General features: G+C 42.3%; 1 protein-coding gene across 5 annotated transcripts in view; it reads right to left on the bottom strand.

Moving 5' to 3' along the window:
- The window catches only part of LOC126194815 (uncharacterized), a 363,667-nt gene that overhangs the window by 73,626 nt on the left and 269,439 nt on the right, over positions 1 to 20,602 (bottom strand). For all 5 annotated transcript variants that reach the window (XM_049933141.1, XM_049933142.1, XM_049933138.1 and 2 more), the window contains exon 5: positions 1,551 to 1,700. In XM_049933141.1, coding sequence (XP_049789098.1) covers positions 1,551 to 1,700 — 150 coding nt within the window. The remainder of the gene's footprint in view (positions 1 to 1,550; positions 1,701 to 20,602) is intronic.

Here is a 20,602-nt window from a genome sequence, read left to right as displayed (position 1 = left end):
CTTCTGGTTTTAGGGCACAACTGGTCATCAGCAGATATTGATACATAACCTGCCCACCACTGCATCACTGTCTATGAAGAGACTCAAAATTACCTATTCCACTGAACAAAGATGTGAGGTAAAGTTCCTCCTGACAGCTGGTGTGAAATTTTGCATGCATTGGCATCATGCCTCACCACTTTCTTGTTTCTGAATTGGTGATGATGTGATGGTACATCCGAGATTCATATTCTGCAATGATCCTTTTTAAGAAGCCAATATGTATAATTCAAAAAGATTCATCACACGCACCAACATCTGGTGGTCAACCTTTATGGCAACCATCTTGTAAGATTTTCATGACTCTACAGCACATGCTGAGCAATGTAATATATCTAGCTATACCTAAATCTGTGCCTGTTTCCTGTGTCAGGTGATGATTTCCCCCAACTGTGCCATTTCCTGGCATAGCTACAAAGTGTGCCTTGGCTCTGTATGACTGTATCACTAGAATCACTGTACTTCAAGGGTCTCCAGCAAGCTTCTTTCTAATCCTAGCTGTTGTCAGATATCCTGATTCCTAATTTCATCTGTTTGTGTTTTCTGTGAACAAAAATTGAGTAAATTAATTTCTATTGCCTGTCGAATATTCTTATTTGGTCCAGTAACTATTGCTGCTACTCGTCTAAAATGTTAGTATTGGTTTGACTTATTTTCTGTATAGGCAAATCTTAGAAATTTGTGGAAATATTCCATCCCAAAGCATCTAACATACTGTGTGGTAGAATTAATCAAGCACAGGAAATTGTCCATCGTATACATCTTCTCATCTCCGGTTATTAGACGGGCTGTTGGAGAGTTCCTACACAGCACCAAGCCAAATGTCTTGCTTTTGATTACTTTAAGACTGATTTTCATGAATTCTTCATGAGAATGATCTAGTTTCTTTTTTATTTCTACTTCTATCTTGCCTCAAACCATTGTTATCACCTGACTTGATCACAGAATCCATGCAGCTGTACACCATTCACACTTATCTAACTCTGAATAGGCCAATAAACTTCTAAGGAAACACGTGTATGGTGAAAGATCAAAGAAAACCACTATACACTTCAAAGACGGGACACTAATAATAGGTACAAAAACCATTATTACACAAACAATGAAAACTAACTGTTGTAAAAGAAGTTTTTATTACAGCACCACATAGTTGAACTCTAGTTAGCTGATTTCATCCCAAGTTCAAAAGAGTAAGCACTCTGTTAAACTAATGCTTAACCTTCCAACTTCTTTGCTTGCCAATTTTCTCTCCTTCAATGCCTCGCTTCATTTTGCAGCAAATTTCTTAATTCGAGTTTTATCACTTTTATCTCATTGCACAATGCAGTGAAACACCTTTCCTTCTTTATCACATTAATTTCAGCTGCTAAAAATACGCACTTTAAGATATATGCCCGAGATTTAGTAAAAATTTAGTCTCTGTACACATTTTAGCTGTCTCAAAATTCAGTCTTTGATAATACTACAACAAAATTAGTGAAAAACAATAATAAAAATGGATAAAGCATTACCTTTTGTTCTGATGTCGGATGTGTAAACTGAGTTGTGATAAACTCCGCCAGTAACAGGGAATAATTTATAATGTTAAATGTTACAAAGCCCAAAAAGGACTTGGACAGGAACTGCGGCCTCTCCCAGCTGATGTCTCGCAAATGGAACACCTGCAAAAGGAGAAAAAAAATGTGCAATTGGATACTTTAGCTGGGGCAATTATTATTAATTGAAGTACCTTCATGATTGAAATGTGTAAGTTATTAGTGCCAATAATGTTTATTACTATTGACAACTTACTTTATTATTACCAACAAACACTAAACATACTTTACCACAGACATATTCAGTTTTATCTAATACAATGAACCAGTGTGGCACACATTAGAGAAATAGTTTTAAGAGGAATATTATTTCTGAACTACTGTTAAAAAGCCCGCATGTTTTATGATTAATCACTATTGTCACTGATACTGTAGTATACTTTGCTTACTCACTTCACACCTATGAATCTGAAGGACATGGATGTCTGAAGTTTGGATAGGCACTAAGTATAACAACTTCAGATACCAACTGTGTGATGTGGCCAGTCATACAACAGAACATGCACTGTACAAGAGCTCTAGTGCTACCTCACCCCCACTCTGGGTTCCACCCACTCCTTGACGGGGACAATGAAGTAATTAAATTTATATTGCTGCTCATTCCTTTTAAGTAACTCCTTATCTCAATGCCTCATGTTCCAAGTATGGTTTCATGCCAAGTACATAATCCTCAATGACTCTCAATTACAACCGCACTGTTTTAGAGCATGGGGTGGGGTGGGGGTTTCTTGTAAGATCAGATGAAATGTGTTACCTATTACGTGAGAGGTTTTGTATTTCCAAAGGTTTAAAAGTAAAAGAAAAGGCAATGTCCTAGCAGTCCTCATTGTCATTCCTCACAGGCAAGGTCACACAACAGCTTGCATACACATTAACACATCAAACTCTGGCTGTCGGACATTACACCCACACACAAAAATGGAATGTTTTCAACTCAGACCATGCATACAACTGTGTGTGTGTGTGTGTGTGTGTGTGTGTGTGTGTGTGTGTGTGTGTGTTTTCAGCAAATTTAAATCAACATTAAGCTTAAAGTAAATACGAATACAAATCATTCTTGCAAATGGTCTGCATCCAGGTCCATATTCATCATGAAATTGATTGCTTGAAATGGTTTACACTAAAGTGAGATATTAAGAACATGGGGTACAGAACCTGCAAATAATAAATTAACTGTGCATAAAATCCTCAGAAAGAAACTTTTTCTCTAATAGAAATTTTCTTTTACAAAACGAAAACCCAGGAGAATTGCCCTAGTTTAATCCTTGCACCACTGAAAATATGAGTGAAGTAAAGTCGGTAACGTTTTTCTGCATGCGCTGCTTGTGACCGAAGTTAGGAGGTTAGGTAACATTAGCTAAATCATGTATTTTTTTTTATTTTTGTAGGGCAACAATATCTCAATTGGGAAAAAAAATATAGTCTGATGGTTAGAGGAAGTTGACATATGCTATGTGATCAAAAGTATCCGGGCATCCCCACAAACATACGTTTTCCATATTAGGTTCATTGTGCTGCCACCTACTGCCAGATATTCCATATCAGCGACATCAGTAGTCATTAGACATCATGATTGAGCAGAAGGGGCGCTCTGCAGAATTCACGGACTTCAACGTGGTCTGGTGATTGGTTGTCACTTGTGTCATTCGTCTGTACGCGAAATTTCCACACTCCCAAACATCCCTAGGTCCATTGTTTTTGATGTGACAGTGAAGTGGAAACATCAAGGGACATGTACAGCACAAAAACGTACAGGCCGACCTCGTCTGTTGACTAACAGAGACCGCCGACACCTTTAAGAGAGTCGTAATGGGTAATAGACAGACATCTATCCAGACCATCTCACAGGAATTCCAAACTGCATCACGATCTACTGCAAGTACTATGACAGTTAGGCGGGAGGTGAGAAAACTTGGATTTCATGTTCGAGCGGCTACTCATAAGCTACACATGACGCAGGTAAAGGCTGAACGATGCCTCCCTTGGTGTAGGAACACAAACATTGGACGAAGGGTGTGGGTATGGCGAATGTCCAATGAACGTCATTTGCCAGAGTGTGTAGCATCAACAGTAAAATTCGGAGACCGTCGTGTTATGGCGTGGTCATGTTTTCCGTGGAGGGGCTTGCACCCCTCGTTGTTTTGCATGGCACTATCACAGCACAGACCCTAAGCACCTTCTTGCTTTCCACTGTTGAAGAGCAATTTGGGGATGGCGATTGCATCTTTCAACACGATCAAGCACCTGTTTATAATGCACGGCCTGTAGTGGAGTGGTTACACGACAATAACATACGTGCCAGGCCTCACCAACCAACATTGATATCTCTTCTCAATGCAGCTCTCTGTGAAGAATGGGCTGCCTTTTCCCAAGAATCATTCCAGCACCTGATTGAAATTATGCCTGCGAGAGTGGTAGCTGTCATCAAGGCTAAGGGTTGGGGTTGGGCCAACAACAACATATTTAATTCCAGCAATACCGATGGAGGACGCCACGAACTTTTAAGTCATTTTCTGCCAGGTGACCGGATACTTTTGGTCACATAGTGTAGATTCTGAAGACTTATTATCCATACCAGAACTTCCGAATGAAGACTGTAAGACATAAAAGATGTTCCATTGGATTCATTGAAGACGAACATCAGTCCGATTCAGAAGTCGAAGGTGATGGGGCTGAACCTCAACCCATGGAACAAGAGAACGACATTAGGACGCCGATGGAGGATTCACCTTCCGACGACGATGTTCCACTGGCAAGATACCGCAACTTCTTTGGTAAGAACTGATATTGTTGGTCTTCCCAACCTCCTGTCTAAAGATCAAGGCCTATGTATCATATCATCATACGGCATCCACTTGGATTCAAACGTAATTTTCAGGGTGTTCGCCATGAAAATATGAATCGACTGGATTTGTGGAGCTTATTTTTCTTTGAAAGAGGCGAAATACTAAGGCATACTAATGAAAAAATCTGAAAATTCGACCTAATTACCAACGGTAAACAGCTGTTCGTGATGTAGATGTAATTGAATTTGAAGCCTTCGTTGGTATGCTGTACTATACTGCCATTTCCAAAGAAAACCACACACACTACATATGCTGGTACAGCAAAGGTGGCACAGGCAAAGAAATATGTCGCTGCAGTATAAGTAAGAACATGTTTGAAGTACTGCTCAACTGTCTTCCGTTTCATGATGCAAATACTCGAACTGAACACGGCAGCGCTGATTTAGCGGCAACTACTCGCAACTTTTTCAAATGTTCATTAAGAACTGCAAAGACATCTGTTCCCTCGGAAGCTATGCCTGCATTGATGAAATACTAGTAGCTTTCCACGGAAAGTGCAAATTCAAAATGTACAGGGTGATTATAATTAAACTTTCACAACGCTCTAGAAATAATACTACTGGTCAGAATGACGTCAAATTGCAATGGAATATTATAGGAGAAGGGGAAAACGTATGGCAGAAGAAGAAAAAATAGTGTGAAAATTAATCAACAGATGGCATTGTATGTGTCAGAATACGTAAATGACAACACCTGTCATGCGCACGACCCACCGAGGTTGGTATGAACACGAGAGGTACATGGCTTTTTCTCCTTTCGCGTCTGCAACGTTCGCTATTACTGTCTCAATGCAGCATCGTGCTCTGCTTGTAAAGCTGTATTACAAGAATGGTGACAGCACACGTCGCTCTGCAGAAGCCCCGTACAATTAAGGGTTTGAAAAATGGTGATGGTCCAATGATTGCCGTGAGTCTGGAGAAAATGATTTGGAAATTTTAGAAGACGTGTTCTTTTGGCGTGCAACCTGGTAGAGGGAGGAAACGAATTGATTCGATGTCAGTGGAAGCAGTGGCCACAGCAATGCAGGAGGAGACGAGTGGTGGTGTGCAAAGGTGTAGTGCACGGAGAATTGCTCGAACACTTGACATACCCGTGAGCACGGTGCGTAAAATCCTACGAAATTCTTTGCTAGCCATTCAAAATTACCCATGTACACGAGTTGCCTCCTGTTGACCCGCCAGCAAGAGAGACCTTTGCTTCAGAATTTCTTGTTCACATGAAGTGGACGATGATTGGCCATGGAAGGTTTTGTAGACAGACGAAGCTCACTTCCATCTGACAGGATATGTCAATACATAGAATTGTCGGGTATGGGAAATGGAAAATCCACACGCAAAACAATCAGTGCCACTTCATCCTGAAGAGGTCAATGTGTGGTGTGGGTTTACGGCATCATTTATCACAGGACCATATTTTTTCGAAGAGACAGATGCTTCTAGTCCTGTTATCTGTACCATCACTGGTAAGCGCTATGAGTGTATTTTGCGCAACCGCATCATTCCAGCTCATCAACAGCGTGATGTGTGGATGGGATCATTTTTATGCAATACGACGGACCTCCGCACATTGCAAATCCAGTTATGCAGCTGCTGAAGCACCATTTCGAAAATGCTAGAATTATCAGCTGCTATTTGCCTGCATCCTGGCCGTCCCGTTCACCTGATCTTAATCCATGTGACTTCTGGCTGTGGGGCTATCTCAAAGATGAGGTGTTCAGTGTTCCGCTTGCAAACTTAGCTGCACTGCAGGCATGCATTGCGCAACACATTCTGAAAGTGACCCCGGAAACACTTCGATCAGTTGTGGAACATGCTGTTTCTCGATTTACACTTGTTGCAGAAAACTGTGGGACAGCATATTTGAACATGTTTTGCGCCAGTTACAAGGAAATTAATAATCCGATTTGATTTTTATTGATGCTTTTTATGCGGTTTTTGGCCTCAGGATAATTAAAAATCGACGTGAGTGATGCTTTTTATGCGGTTTGTGGCCTCAGGACAATTAAAAACCGATTTTTCCCATCCGATGTGATATGACGAGAAATGTAACACCTGGAAAGTGTTCTGAGGAGCAATGGGTACTCCACAAATTATATTAGAAGTGTAACAGAGCCAAACACTCGGCGAAGTAAGGAATCAGAGAAAGAAATGTCAGGTACGGCCTCTCTGCCACACATTCCCAGAGTGACGGACAGAATCGGCCGTATATTGCGCAAACATGGCGTAAAGACTATTTTCAAACCGACAAGGAATATGAAAGAGTGTCTTAGATCGGCGAAGGAGAAAAGGGACCCGCTTGCAATGTCGGGAATAAAGCGTATACCATGCACATGCGGAAAAGTTTATGTCGGAATGACTGGACGATCAATCAACACCAGGATCAAAGAGCATAAGCGACATAGCAGGTTGAGGCAGGTGGAGAAATCGGCCGTGGCAGAGCACGCACTGAGTCAGACCGACCACGTAATAAAATTCGCCGACACGGAAGTTCTGGCTGTAGAGAAGCACTATCCCACGCGCTTATTAAGAGAACAGTTTCAACAAGAAAGAGGAAAGCCTGAAGGTAAACGGATCCTGGCTTCCCATACTGCAGCGAACGACCGTCGCAGAGGAGAACCGCACCGGAATTGACCGCGGAGAAGCCCTCGGACGTTGGCGCGTCAGGTACATACACAGACTGCAGCCGCCAGCTCGGCTCCAGTTAACCACCGGCTAAATTAAACTTGCTGAAAGAAGAAGCAGAGACTGCTGGTCTCAAGATAAATATAGGCAAAACAAAGGAAATCAGAGTAAATTCAGGGAACATGGAGGTGCCATTGTTAATAGGTATGCAGCGGGTGGAGACTGTCAACTCATTCCTGAATTTGGGTAGTATAGCGGCGGAAGATGGTGGAGCTGGAGATGACGTGAAAAACCGCATTAAAAAGGCAAATGCTGCCTTCATACAATTGTATCCAATATGGAAAAATAGAAATATCACGTACAAAACAAAAATCCGTATTTTTAATACAAATGTGAAGGCTGTCCTCCTGTACGCCAGTGAAAGCTGGAAAATGGATAAAAAGCTAACATCCCAGTTACAAAGCTTCATAAATGGATGTCTTCGACGCATCATGAATATTTGTGGCCAGAAAAAGTATGTAATGAGGAGCTCTGGCGAATAACAAACCAGATACCTATAGAAGACCAGATACGAGAAAGTGGTGTTGGTTGGGCCACACCCTGAGAAAACCAGATGGAACCATCGAGAAAAAAGAATTGGAATGGAATCCCCAGGGAACAAGGAAGAGAGGAAGACCAAGGGGCACATGGAAGATGACAGTGGAAGGGGAAGCAAAAAGAGTTGGCAAGACCTGGGCAGAATTGAGGCAAATGGCCAAAGACAGAGACGGATGGCGAGTTCTCCTGGATGCCCTATGCCCCCATAGGGACCAAAGGAATTAAGTTAGTCAATAGAGGGTGAAGCTTTGACAATGCCAGCCACTCGTGCTGGCGAATCGTCAGTAAAATCATTAGATGAACCTCGGCCGAAGAACCCGATACAGAAGCCAATACTGCTGTACACTTTGTCTTTAATACAGCCCCACGAAAAGGAGTCGCATGTGTTCAGACCCAGAGAATATGGGGGCCAATCAAGGCCCATGCCAGTGGCCTCTGAGTACCCCAGAGCCAGAAAGTGGTCCCCAAAGTGCTCCTCAGGACATCAGACACACTCGTGCTTCGATGGGGTCGAGCTCTGTCTCGCTTGAACCACATCTTGTCGAAATCATGGTCACTTTGGATAATGTGTATGAAGTCATCTTTCAAAACCTTTACGTACCGTTCCATAGTCACCGTGTCATCAAAGAATATCGCGTCGATTATTCCGTGACTGGACTCTGCACACCAGAGTCACCCGTTGTGGCTTAAGAGACTTCTCAATCGCAAAATGCGGATTCTCAGTCCTCCAAAAGCGCCAATTTTGCTTACTGATGAAGCCATGCAAATGAAAGTGGACTTCGTCGTCGTATGCGCATACTAATTACCATCATGCCTCTCGGCCAGCCGCGCGGTTTGGACATCCTAACGCAAATTGTTCAATAGTTATGACGGTTTTATTTCATATAGTGGAATAATTGTCATCATGTACGTTTTACATGTAAGATTCCTATTTGCGCTGAATGCAGTCAAAAAATGTTCGTTGAAAGTTACCGCAATTTGTATTTGTGCCTTGTAATTTTATCGAACTTCTCATAAATACATAAGAATATTGATATTATAAGGATGTGTACTGCTAGATCTAAAAAATTTTAGTTCCTACAATTTTGCCTAAAATGAGTAAACTTCTCTTAAGTGCTGATTTTTTAAATATCTATAAGTATACTTCTTCACATTTTGAAGTTGCATTGTGACTGAAATATAATGAAAACAAAGACGTAACTTGTAATTTATTGCAATATTTTAGCGTACTTTAACATAAAATTTAAAATATGCAACCTGTCTCTGTGACCGTCAGGTGGTAGTGTATCCTGAAAACACGTCAGGTGGCTGAGGGTTAAAACTGAACAAAACTCCAGCGCACAATGGAATCTCTTTCAGGTTTTATACTGAATTTGTGGCGGAGTTAGCCCCTTCACAATCCACTGCAGATTCCTCGTACAAGAAATTGTGCCCAATAGCTGGAAGAAAGCACAGGTTACAAGACGGGTAGTAGAAGTGATCCACAAAACTACCGTCCAATGCCCCTGACAATGATTTGTTTTAGAATCCTAGAACATATTCTGAGCTCAAACATAATGAGGTATCTTGAACAGAATGACCTTCTCAATGCCAACCAGCATGGATTCCGAAAACATCGATCATGTGAAAACCAGCTCGCACTTTTTTCGCATGAAATACTGAAAGCTTTCAAGACAGTCACATAGATGCAGCATTTCTTGATTTCCGAACAGCATTTGACTCTATATCACACCTATGCTTATTGACAAAAGTACGATCATATGCGCAATCAAGTGAAATTTGTGACTGGATTGAGGACTTTTTGGTAGCGTTTCTGAAGAAGAGAAATTTGTTAACATCGAGTATAGATTTAAGTGTCAGGAAGTCGTTTCTGAAAGTATTTGTATGGAGTGTAGCTATGTATGGAAGTGAAACATGGACGATAAATAGTTTAGACAAGAAGAGAATAGAAGCTTTCGAAATGTGGTGCTACATAAGAACGTTGAAGATTAGATGGGTAGATCACATAACTAATGAGGAGGTGTTGAATAGAATTGGGGAGAAGAGGAGTTTGTGGCACAACTTGACTAGAAGAAGGGATCGGTTGATAGGACATGTTCTGAGGCATCAAGGGATCACCAATTTAGTACTGGAGGGCAGCGTGGAGGGTGAAAATCGTAGAGGGAGACCAAGAGATGAATACACTAAGCAGATTCAGAAGGATGTAGGCTGGAGTAGGTACTGGGAGATGAAGAGGCTTGCACAGGATAGAGTAGCATGGAGAGCTGCATCAAACCAGTCTTTGGACTGAAGACAACAACAACAACAACAACAACAACAACAACAATGTTCATCTTATACCCTCCTTTCAAGACACTGTCCATTCCATTCAACTGCTCTTCCAAGTCCTTTGCTGTCTCTGACAGAATTACAATGTCATCGGCAAACCTCAAAGTTTTTATTTCTTCTGCATGGATTTTAATTCCTACTCCGAATTTTTCTTTTGTTTCCTTTACTGCTTGCTCAATATACAGATTGAATAGCATCGGGGAGAGGCTGCAACCCTGTCTCTTTTCCCCTCCCAACCACTGCTTCCCTTTCATGCCCCTCGACTCTTATAACCGCCATCTGCTTTCTGTACAAATTGTAAATAGCCTTTCGCTCCCTGTATTTTACCCCTGCCACCTTCACAATTTGAAAGAGAGTATTCGAGTCAACATTGTCAAAAGCTTTCTCTAAGTCTACAAATGCTAGAAACGTAGGTTTGCCTTTCCTTAATCTATCTTCTAAGGTAAGTCGTAGGGTCAGTATTGCCTCACGTGTTCCAACATTTCTACGGAATCCAAACTGATCTTCCCCGAGGTCGGCTTCTACCAGTTTTTCCATTCGTCTGTAAAGAATTCGCGTTAGTATTTTGTAGAGAGAATAAGCAATGCGCAAGGAATGAAAAACTTAAACATTTTGCTTCACAGTAATATAAATGAATGCGGATAGAACGATCATGAAGGCTGCTTCGATTTCTGTGAGTGCGTCGGTCTATTATTCAGCGATCTTACACTAATGCCACGACTAGGGCGGCACAGTGAGGAGAACTAATAGGGGTCGTGCCAGTGATGTAACTGGCGAACGGTTCTCTTCCCCTCAGTCCCTCCCCTAGATTCCAGCAACTGCAGTAACAGCAGTAGCAGCGCCTGGCACGAGAAGAGATCGGCCGCGGGGGTGTGGAGGGAAGGGAAGGGAGAGGTGCGGCTTGTGCGCGCGCACTCGCCCGTCGGTACGGCTGCACCGGGCTCGGTGCACGTGCACCGGCCAGGGCACTGCGGGACGGGCAGCTCGCGGGTTCGCCCCCCCCCCCCCCCCCCCCCGGCACTGCCCACCCAGCGCACCGCTCCGTCAGTGCGCACGGTCTGCTGCACTCCTTCCGTCTGTCCGTACACAAACACAAGATTCATCGTCTTCCGTACCGTCTCCTGACTAGCTAAAATATGCAGATGTTAAGCCTCTATTCAAGAAAGGGGATAAAGAGATCAAACTACAGACCGATTTCACTTTTGCCAGCATTCTCAAAAATTTTAGAAAAAGTAATGTACAGGCAGCTTCTAAACCATCTGACCACAAATAACATATTATCAAGAACACAGTTTGGATTTCTGAAGCGTTCTAATATCGAGAAGGCTATTTACACCTACAGTGAAAATGTACTTAATTCCTTAAATAACAAGTTACAAGCAGCAGGTATTTTCTGTGATTTGTCAAAGGCATTCGATTGTGTGAATCACAACAACCTTTTAAATAAATTAGAATTCTATGGTGTCACGGGCAGTGCTGCAAAATGGTTCAAGTCATACCTCGCTAACAGGAAACAAAGGGTGTCAGTGCAAGGGACTAGTGAATTAAGTCATCATCAGAATGGGAAGAAATTAATGTGGTGTCTCACAAGAATCCATCTCAGGGCCATTGCTTTTTCTTGCGTACATTAATGAGCTCTCATCAGTTACACTGCCAGAAGCAGAGTTCGTTTTGTTTGCAGTTGACACAAGTATTGCAATACATAGTATGTCGAGTGTAGTTCTAGAAAGATCTGCTAATGATATTTTCATGGATATTAATAAATGGTTTAAAGCCAACTCACTGACATTAAACTTCGAAAAGACTCACTATATGCAATTCAGCTTATATTTCAGCTTAAAAAAAAGAAGTGACTTGTTCCACATGCACGAGGATCTCCTCAGCACGGATCTATGGAACGAAAAACTAATCTAACACAATTGGTTGAAGTCCAGTAACAATTTCTTCAGAGACCAACAGATACAGTCCAGTAAGCCTTCAAGAAACGAATGACCTCAATCTCTTACATAACAACAGGTAATTCACGTAACTAAGCGAAATGCAAAGTTTTCCTTGATGAAACGAAAAAGTCGGAATTATCGAGTATGCTGTCAAGTTCACATGAAGCAAACAAAATAACTCGGCTGCTTTCTTAGACACCTTCTTTAATGTGCTTCGAGCGCAAAATACGATGGAAGCTGTCGAAATATTGAGTATAATGACAGCTCTGTTGCAAACTGTAGTGTATGGAAATCAAGTTCTCTACGTCCACATTTATTTTTCAAATTCTAAAATTACTAAAATTAACTTATTGCCATTCACGTAAAGCGACTATCGTTAATATTAGAAGTCTTCCTATATCATGTAATATGGATAATCAAACTCTTAATGGAATACAGAAGTGTCAAGTCAAATGAAAAACCTACAATGGCTGTTACAATTTTATGCGTCTTTTGCATTTCGCCCTAAATCGTTGTGTCTCATTTGCTATCAGCTTCACAAGACTGACAGTAAGCTCGAAAATTCCACCAACATTACATAACAGCAAAGTAATTTTCATAACATATCTGTAGAACAAGATAAACTATTATGAGAGTCCTTCGTAGTCGAAGGACATTTCGTTCGTCAATACGTTATGTGGTACTTATCAGTTGTCAGATGTTTCTAATGCTACTACGCTAATAATAATAATAATAATAATAATAACAGGCGTAATAACAACTTCCACTGTTGTGTCTGACACAGGAGGCCACTACAAACTCACTTAAATATATTCCCTACATCTGAGTAAAGCAATTCAGTTGCATCTTCAGTTTAATACAGGCTGGTAAGATGCCGCTAAAAGGCAGTATCGGAGATTCATAGTAAGACAGTAAAGTACTAACCATACGGTAAAACACTAATGATAAAGTCTCTTTGGCAGGATCTTGGTCATTCTTCTGAATAAGAGAGAATTTTCTTTATTATAACTGATTTCAGTCATCTGACTCGAGTCTAGATAGTGCTGAATTGCAAACGCTAAACTTTATCAGGCCAATTCCACATCTGCCTGAAACGGTTGAATCAGTAGTACTACGTTCTGTTAACGTTATGAACTTAACGTTCATTTGTAAAAGGGTGAGAAAATTGTGCACTAAAAGAAAGAGTGTGAGTGAGTGAGTGTGTGTGTGTTTTCACCACCTTTGTTCTTAGTACTTTAAACAATTTGAACGTGAGTAGTAGCTTTACACAAAATGAGGTTAAACAAGAAGATAACAGTATATGATGACAAGACATTCATCTTCCGAAATTCGGTAATGGATCGATTGTTTCCAAAGTTGATATTTATCACTAGAGGGCGATTGCACATCTTGTCTTAATACTATCACCACGCAACGTACTACTTGCGTCACACATTGTAATTTGTTTACAACTTCCTAAACACTGATTGTTAGAATCGTTTAGTTCCTAAATTTAACTGTGCAAATCTCATAATTACATAAATGGTGTACCGAGAAAATTTCCATAGCTGTTGAGTGTAAATCTGAGACTGGGTGTTTCGCCTACATGGGCTTTTAATTTCTGACGTGTTCATTAAACAGCCTACGCTTGAAACAAATCGTTCCATAACAATTGAGTACATTCAGTTGCCTATACTTTAAAAAAGAAATATGCAGAGGACGTGACGCTCGAAACCTTGTTATAGTGTTGCAGTTTTCAAGCCAAAATTAGGCGGCCTATCCTAGCATACTGAATAAAGTGTGTGGGACCCACAGGAAATATAACTGAAAGAGGATATTGAACATATAGAAAGAAAGTAAGCCCGAATGGTGACAGGTCTGTTTTAAGTGGCGGGAGACCGTCCATGAAATGCTGAAAAACCTGCATTAGGAAACACTTTAAGATGGATGAAAACTATTCCGCGAAAGATTACTTTCAAATTTTCAAGAACGGTTATTAACTGACCAATCTGGGAATATTCTACAGCCCGCCAAATTTCGATCCCACAGGGACCGAGGAGACAGCATTACACTAACTGCGTAGCGCATCCATTTGCGATTGGAACGCCAAGAAACCCTAATAAGCGGTAAAACAGGAAGTATTCTGTGCCTAGCACTTCACATCGGTTTGCAGGAATGGACGTATACGCAGATACATTCGCGCCTTCATCCGAAGACGTTCCCAGAAACAACACAGCGCTGAGTAGGAAAACCCAGCCTGCACGGGAAAGTGGACAGCGGGCGCTGCGCTGCTAGAATGTTAACGCGGGCTGCCGCTTCCAGGAAACGCTGTGACGGGCAGACATGGTAGGGAGGCGAAGCCTGCAGATGCGGACATACACTGAAGTCACGAGGTGCGACGTGTTCTCGGCGTTGTTACTTCCTCCCCCATGCTACAATCTATTCTGCCATTGCCAGTAATAATACAATAATAGCAGGGTATAAGATGAACATCAACAAAAGCAAAACGAGGATAATGGAATGTAGTCGAATTAAGTCGGGTGATGCTGAGGGAATTAGATTAGGAAATGACACACTTAAAGTAGTTTTGCTATTTGCGGAGCAAAATAACTGATGATGGTCGAAGTAGAGAGGATATAAAATGTAGACTGGCAATGGCAAGGAAAGCGCTTCTGAAGAAGAGAAATTTGTTAACATCGAGTATAGATTTAAGTGTCAGTAAGTCGTTTCTAAAAGTATTTGTATGCAGTGTAGCCATGTATGGAAGCGAAACATGGACTATAAATAGTTTGGACAAGAAGAGAATAGAAGCTTTCGAAATGCGGTGTTACAGAAGAATGCTGAAGATTAGATGGGTAGATCACATAACTAATGAGGAGGTATTGAACAGAATTGGGGAGGAGTTTGTGGCACAACTTGACTAGAAGAAGGGATCGGTTGGTAGGACATGTACTGAGGCATCAAGGGATCACCAATTTAGTATTGGAGGGCAGCGTGGAGGGTAAAAATCGTAGGGGGAGACCGAGAGATGAATACACTAAGCAGATTCAGAAGGATGTAGGTTGCAGTAGGTACTGGGAGATGAAGAAGCTTGCACAGGATAGAGTAGCATGGAGAGCTGCATCATCAAACCAGTCTCTGGACTGAAGACCACAACAACAACAACAACAACAACAACAACATTCATCGGGATATAAGACGGCGACTCAGCCTCGGCGCCGTTTCCAAGGCAACCGGAGGATTGAAGCGTATCATAGACGTTAGCATGGTGGAACGCATTTGCCGCTCCTAGGGACACGTTATCGTACGAAAAGTATTTATATTTTACTCATGAGTAGTATCGTAACAAAAGTATCGCACTCTTATAAGCATCGAAAGATAAGAATCGACACTTTGGGTATCTAAGCTTACTTTTGATAAAAAAGTGGGAGTAGATACTAATCGTCAAATCAAGCGATGCTGCGGATTTTTTTAAAAATTAGAACTTTGAAACACGAAATTACCAAGCAGGCTATCACAAAATGAGCATCATGGTACCCAAAAAATTTGTTAGTTAAATTTTAGCTGAACTTCCCATTCTTCCTCAGTACAGACATTCACAAATAATATTTTACTTAGTCGTTTCGCTGATAATATGTTACGCGATTTTGACTAGAATCATACACTTCTGACATCGTCGGCGTATGGGTGATCTGTAGCACTAAGAACACTAAATGAATTTTCAACTGTCAAGATCGCTAGCATCATTTATTAAATAACGGTTTCGGCAATTCTCTCTTGCCATATTTGGATTCCTTGCTTTAAACACATGTCAGAAGTGCATAAGGATATGCCTTGCTAGACGGTTGCCGACTCTCACTCCTCCTTGAAAGCCAGGAAGAAGATAAGTAAGTTGCGGTTACCTAGTGTCTTCAACAAAGATGATTCAAAGCAAGGGATCCGAAAATGGCGACAGAGAACTGCCGAAACAGGTGATCTGATAAAATATTTTAGCGATCGTCGCAGCTGAAAATTTATTCAGTGTTCATTTGACTAGAATACTGCTCGAGAGTGTGGGACCTGTGCCAGAAAGGATTAGCAGGAGATACTGAACGTTATCTCAGAAGGGCAGCACGAATGGTCATATGCTTGTTCGACCCGCAGGAGAGTGTCACAGAGATGATGATGAAATTGAAAGGGCTCACTCTTGAAGACAGACAAACAATACCGGGCAAGTCTACTAACAAAGTCTCAAGAACCGGCTCTAAGAATATAGCACAATCCTCTACATATCGCTCCCATACGGATCGTTAGGACAAGATTAGAATAATTACAGCACGAACAGAGGTATTTAAACAATCATTCTTGCCGCATTCCACACGTGAATGAAACGGAAGAAACCCTAATAACTAGTACAGTGGGACGTACCCTTCGCCTGCACTTCACAGTTGTTCGCAGAGTGTAGATGTAGAAGACACAGTGCTGTCTGTCTTTAAAATTAAACGCCCGGGCGACACTGGTGTGTCGGGAAGTGTAAGGTGCTCGCTGGATGGCTTATACAACCGGGAGAATAAAACGTTCAAGTCTTTACATGGCTATAAAGCACTAACGTGCCAAATCATCGGCGAGTTGCATAACGTAGATGTGACGCAACTCCACAACCTTGTAAATGGTGTATGTAATGATCCTCTAGGGGTGACTAATTTTTTGTGCGGGGAACTCATTAAATAATGCACTTATCTTTCAGCACTTCTGAAAGCTTTATTGGAACAGCGATTAAAGAGGGACTGCTACCCTCCTCCAGCATCTCTCAGGTGAAATTGACAGATTATCTGCCTCGAATGGCAAAAAATTCCTTCGGCCGGGATCCAGAATTCATCTGCAGCGATACGTTGATTGGTGAGGCCGTTTGGAGTGTGAACGTAGACCCTACAGCTCTACATGTTACAGTGTAAGAGAGAGAGAGAGAGAGAGAGAGAGAGAGAGAGAGAGAGAGAGAGGGAGGGAGAGGGAGAGTGACAGGGAGAGGGAGAGTGACAGGGAGAGGGAGAGTGACAGGGAGAGGGACAGGGACAGGGAGAGGGACAGGGACAGGGACAGGGACAGGGAATGCCGTATTTACTGAAACGTACTGTAGTAAAGTCCGTCTAGTATAATTGGTTTCTCACAAAAAAATGGTTCAAATGGCTCTGAGCACTATGGAACTCAACTTCTGAGGCCATTACTCCCCTAGAACTTAGAACTAGTTAAACCTAACTGACCTAAGGACATCACATACATCCATGCCCGAGGCAGGATTCGAACCTGCGACCGTAGCAGTCGCGCGGTTCCGGACTGAGCGCCTAGAACCGCTAGACCACCGCGGCCGGCCTTGGTTTCTCACGACAAAAATATAAGTTCACAAAAAGAAATCAGTTGTTCTACACATCCAAAATGTATTCTCACACCTACAGAAAAATGAAGTTAACAGTCTCTCTAATTCACGTAACTCAGCCTAGTTGTCTTTATGCATACCGTTGGCACTGGTGAAACCTTGTATACGTCTTGGCATGGAGCGAACCACTAAGTTGCGATTAACATCTGGTGAGATCTTCGACCAATCCTCTAACATCACCGTCTGAAACTTCTGCTTCCCCGTAGAACGATGTTTTCGAACTTTTGTATCCATTTGTGCCGAAAAATGCTTTATCGGGATTAGATCAGGGCTGCGGTGAAACGAAAACCCTTCCTGAAGCATTACATAACAACCACTCCCGAATTCTGAGAGTTGTCTGTCTAGGGTCGTTGTGTTATTGAAAGGAAAAGACGTCATCAAGACCCAATTCCCGTGCACTGCGACGTTAATGAACGCGCAACACATCGTTGTATTTACGATTTCCATGAAATCTTCATCTTCAATAACTGCCAAGTCACCAACACCAGAAGCTACCCTGCATTCCCAAACCATTATGCTTTCTCCTCCATATTTTACTGTAGATAGGAATCTTGTGACTGGAGCTCTGTATATAGCTTGTGCCGCACATTTCCCTTTTCTTCACACCCAAACAAGTTAAACTTGGATTCATCAGAAAACAGCACGTATTCCAAAATTCAACCGATTTACTGACGTAATGTTTGACAAACTGCAAGCGCTGTAGTCGGTAACTTCCGAAATAAATGGCTTCATTCTGGGAGATCTGCAACGTATAACTGTTGTGTTCGAAACATTCCGTATAGTTCGAGCACTGACCTGTTTGTTAACCGTTGACCCTGCACTTTTAACAGGCTCGTTTTGTGCAGGCTGTCTTGCGGTAGCGTTCTCGCTTCCCGCGCACAGGGTCCGGGTTCGATTCCCGGCGGGGTCAGGGATTTTTCTCTGCCTCGAGACGACTGGGTGGTGGTGTGTCGTCAACGTCATAATTCATCCCCGTTACGGTCGGAGGAATGAAATGGCAAACCACCCCCGCTAGGACCTTGCTTAGTCGGCGGTGAGGGTCTCCCGCATCGTTCCCTACGCTCCCCGAGTATGGGACCTCTTCATCATCTTTTGTGCATGTCAAACTATCCTTCGACGCTCCCTACGTGTACAAACTCTTGGTCGTCCTGATCTGCGTTTATTGTCTGTGGTACCAGTCTCTTGGAACTTCTTGATAATTGCCGGCACTCTTGTATAATCAACAGAATGGTCTTTACCAACGTCACAGTAACTTTTACTCTGCGAACGCAAAAAAACGCATTGTTGCGGAATGACACTGAATGCGCCTTCCCCTTCGGACTCATCGTGACAAGTGAATGCCTCTTACACTCGCCGTCAACTAACTGTACTGTTCGTCAACTCCGATTGCACTAATCTCGTACGCGCGGCGTTGTCTGTCAAGCACAGTAACAAACGTCGTATAGTGTGCCAATACTTTTTTGAGCAGGAGAAAACCCTTACTTAATTGATTATAAGTGTTTCTATTATGTTGGGGAAATATATTAACATACAAATTATTTCCTTTATAGAGTCAGAGTTAATGGTATACATACCATGTCCATAGTATTTATACATTTTGTATTAGGTGCGAAAAGGCGTGTACCAGTACTTTTTCGTACCACAGTATGAGTTTAATTTCTTTCCATCCGCTGTACACTAACGACGTATTGTGCTGGTCGGCCGACTAGTTTGCTATAGCTTTTCGACATTTAAAAGTGACCGGATGTACTGTAGGTTTGCCTGTTAAGCAATCCGCTGCACGTATCGCTTTGCATGCTGTCGGCCAACTAACAATTACTACCCACCGAGGTAATAATGAGCGCCAGCAATAACTAGATACTTCCTCCTCCTCCTCCCCCTCCCCCCCCCCTTACCCGTCCCCTTAGCGAAGTAAACTACGCCACAACACTTAAACACGCGCGTCACGCGGAGTTCGGGCAAGCCTACGTCACGTAAACGACTTATTCCCATTCTTCCACGCAACAGCTCACGGAGCAGCTGTCGGGACACTGCCCCCGCCCGCCGTTGACACGTTAGGATCTCGGAGCGATTGACAATAGTTTTTAAGAAGAAATAACGGCGGTGTCATCTATACAGGGTCTAAACCACTGATAGCCAACCTGGTCCCTAGCGCCCACTAAAGGGCGTTTCAGATTTCATGGTGAGCTGTAGGAATTTTAAAAACATTTCCGATGAGCTAGGCAACTGAAACTCACAACATAGCTCAGAACTGGATGATAATGCAATGTTGTTGTTGTGGTCTTCAGTCCTGAGACTGGTTTGATGCAGCTCTCCATGCTACTCTATCCTGTGCAAGCTTCTTCATCTCCCAGTACCTACTGCAACCTACATCCTTCTGAATCTGCTTAGTGTATTCATCTCTTGGTCTCCCCCTACGATTTTTACCCTCCACGCTGCCCTCCAATACTAAATTGGTGATCCCTTGATGCCTCAGAACATGTCCTACCAACCGATCCCTTCTTCTAGTCAAGTTGTGCCACAAACTTCTCCCCAATCCTATTCAATACCTCCTCATTAGTTATGTGATCTACCCATCTAATCTTCAGCATTCTTCTGTAGCACCACATTTCGAAAGCTTCTATTCTCTTCTTGTCCAAACTGCTTATCGTCCATGTTTCACTTCCATACATGGCTACACTCCATACAAATACTTTCAGAAACGACTTCCTGACACTTACATCTATACTCGATGTTAACAAATTTCTCTTCTTCAGAAACGATTTCCTTGCCATTGCCAGTCTACATTTTATATCCTCTCTACTCCGACCATCATCAGTTATTTTGCTCCCCAAATAGCAAAACTCCTTTACCACTTTAAGTGTCTCCTTTCCTAATCCAATACCCTCAACATCACCCGACTTAATTCGACTACATTCCATTATCCTCGCTTTGCTTTTGTTGATGTTCATCTTATATCCTCCCTTCAAGACACCATCCATTCCGTTCAACTGCTCTTCCAAGTCCTTTGCTGTCTCTGACAGAATTACAATGTCATCGGCGAACCTCAAAGTTTTTATTTCTTCGCCATGGATTTTAATACCTACTCCGAATTTTTCTTTTGTTTCCTTTACTGCTTGCTCAATATACAGATTGAATAACATCGGGGAGAGGCTACAACCCTGTCTTACTCCCTTCCCAACCACTGCTTCCCTTTCATGTCCCTCGACTCTTATAACTGCCATCTGGTTTCTGTACAAATTGT

This window comes from Schistocerca nitens, chromosome 7, assembly GCF_023898315.1.
Source record: "Schistocerca nitens isolate TAMUIC-IGC-003100 chromosome 7, iqSchNite1.1, whole genome shotgun sequence".
Classification (NCBI taxonomy): Eukaryota; Metazoa; Arthropoda; class Insecta; order Orthoptera; family Acrididae; genus Schistocerca; species Schistocerca nitens.
Note: the sequence above shows the minus strand (reverse complement) of the source record. Positions and strands in the feature narration are given on the sequence as shown.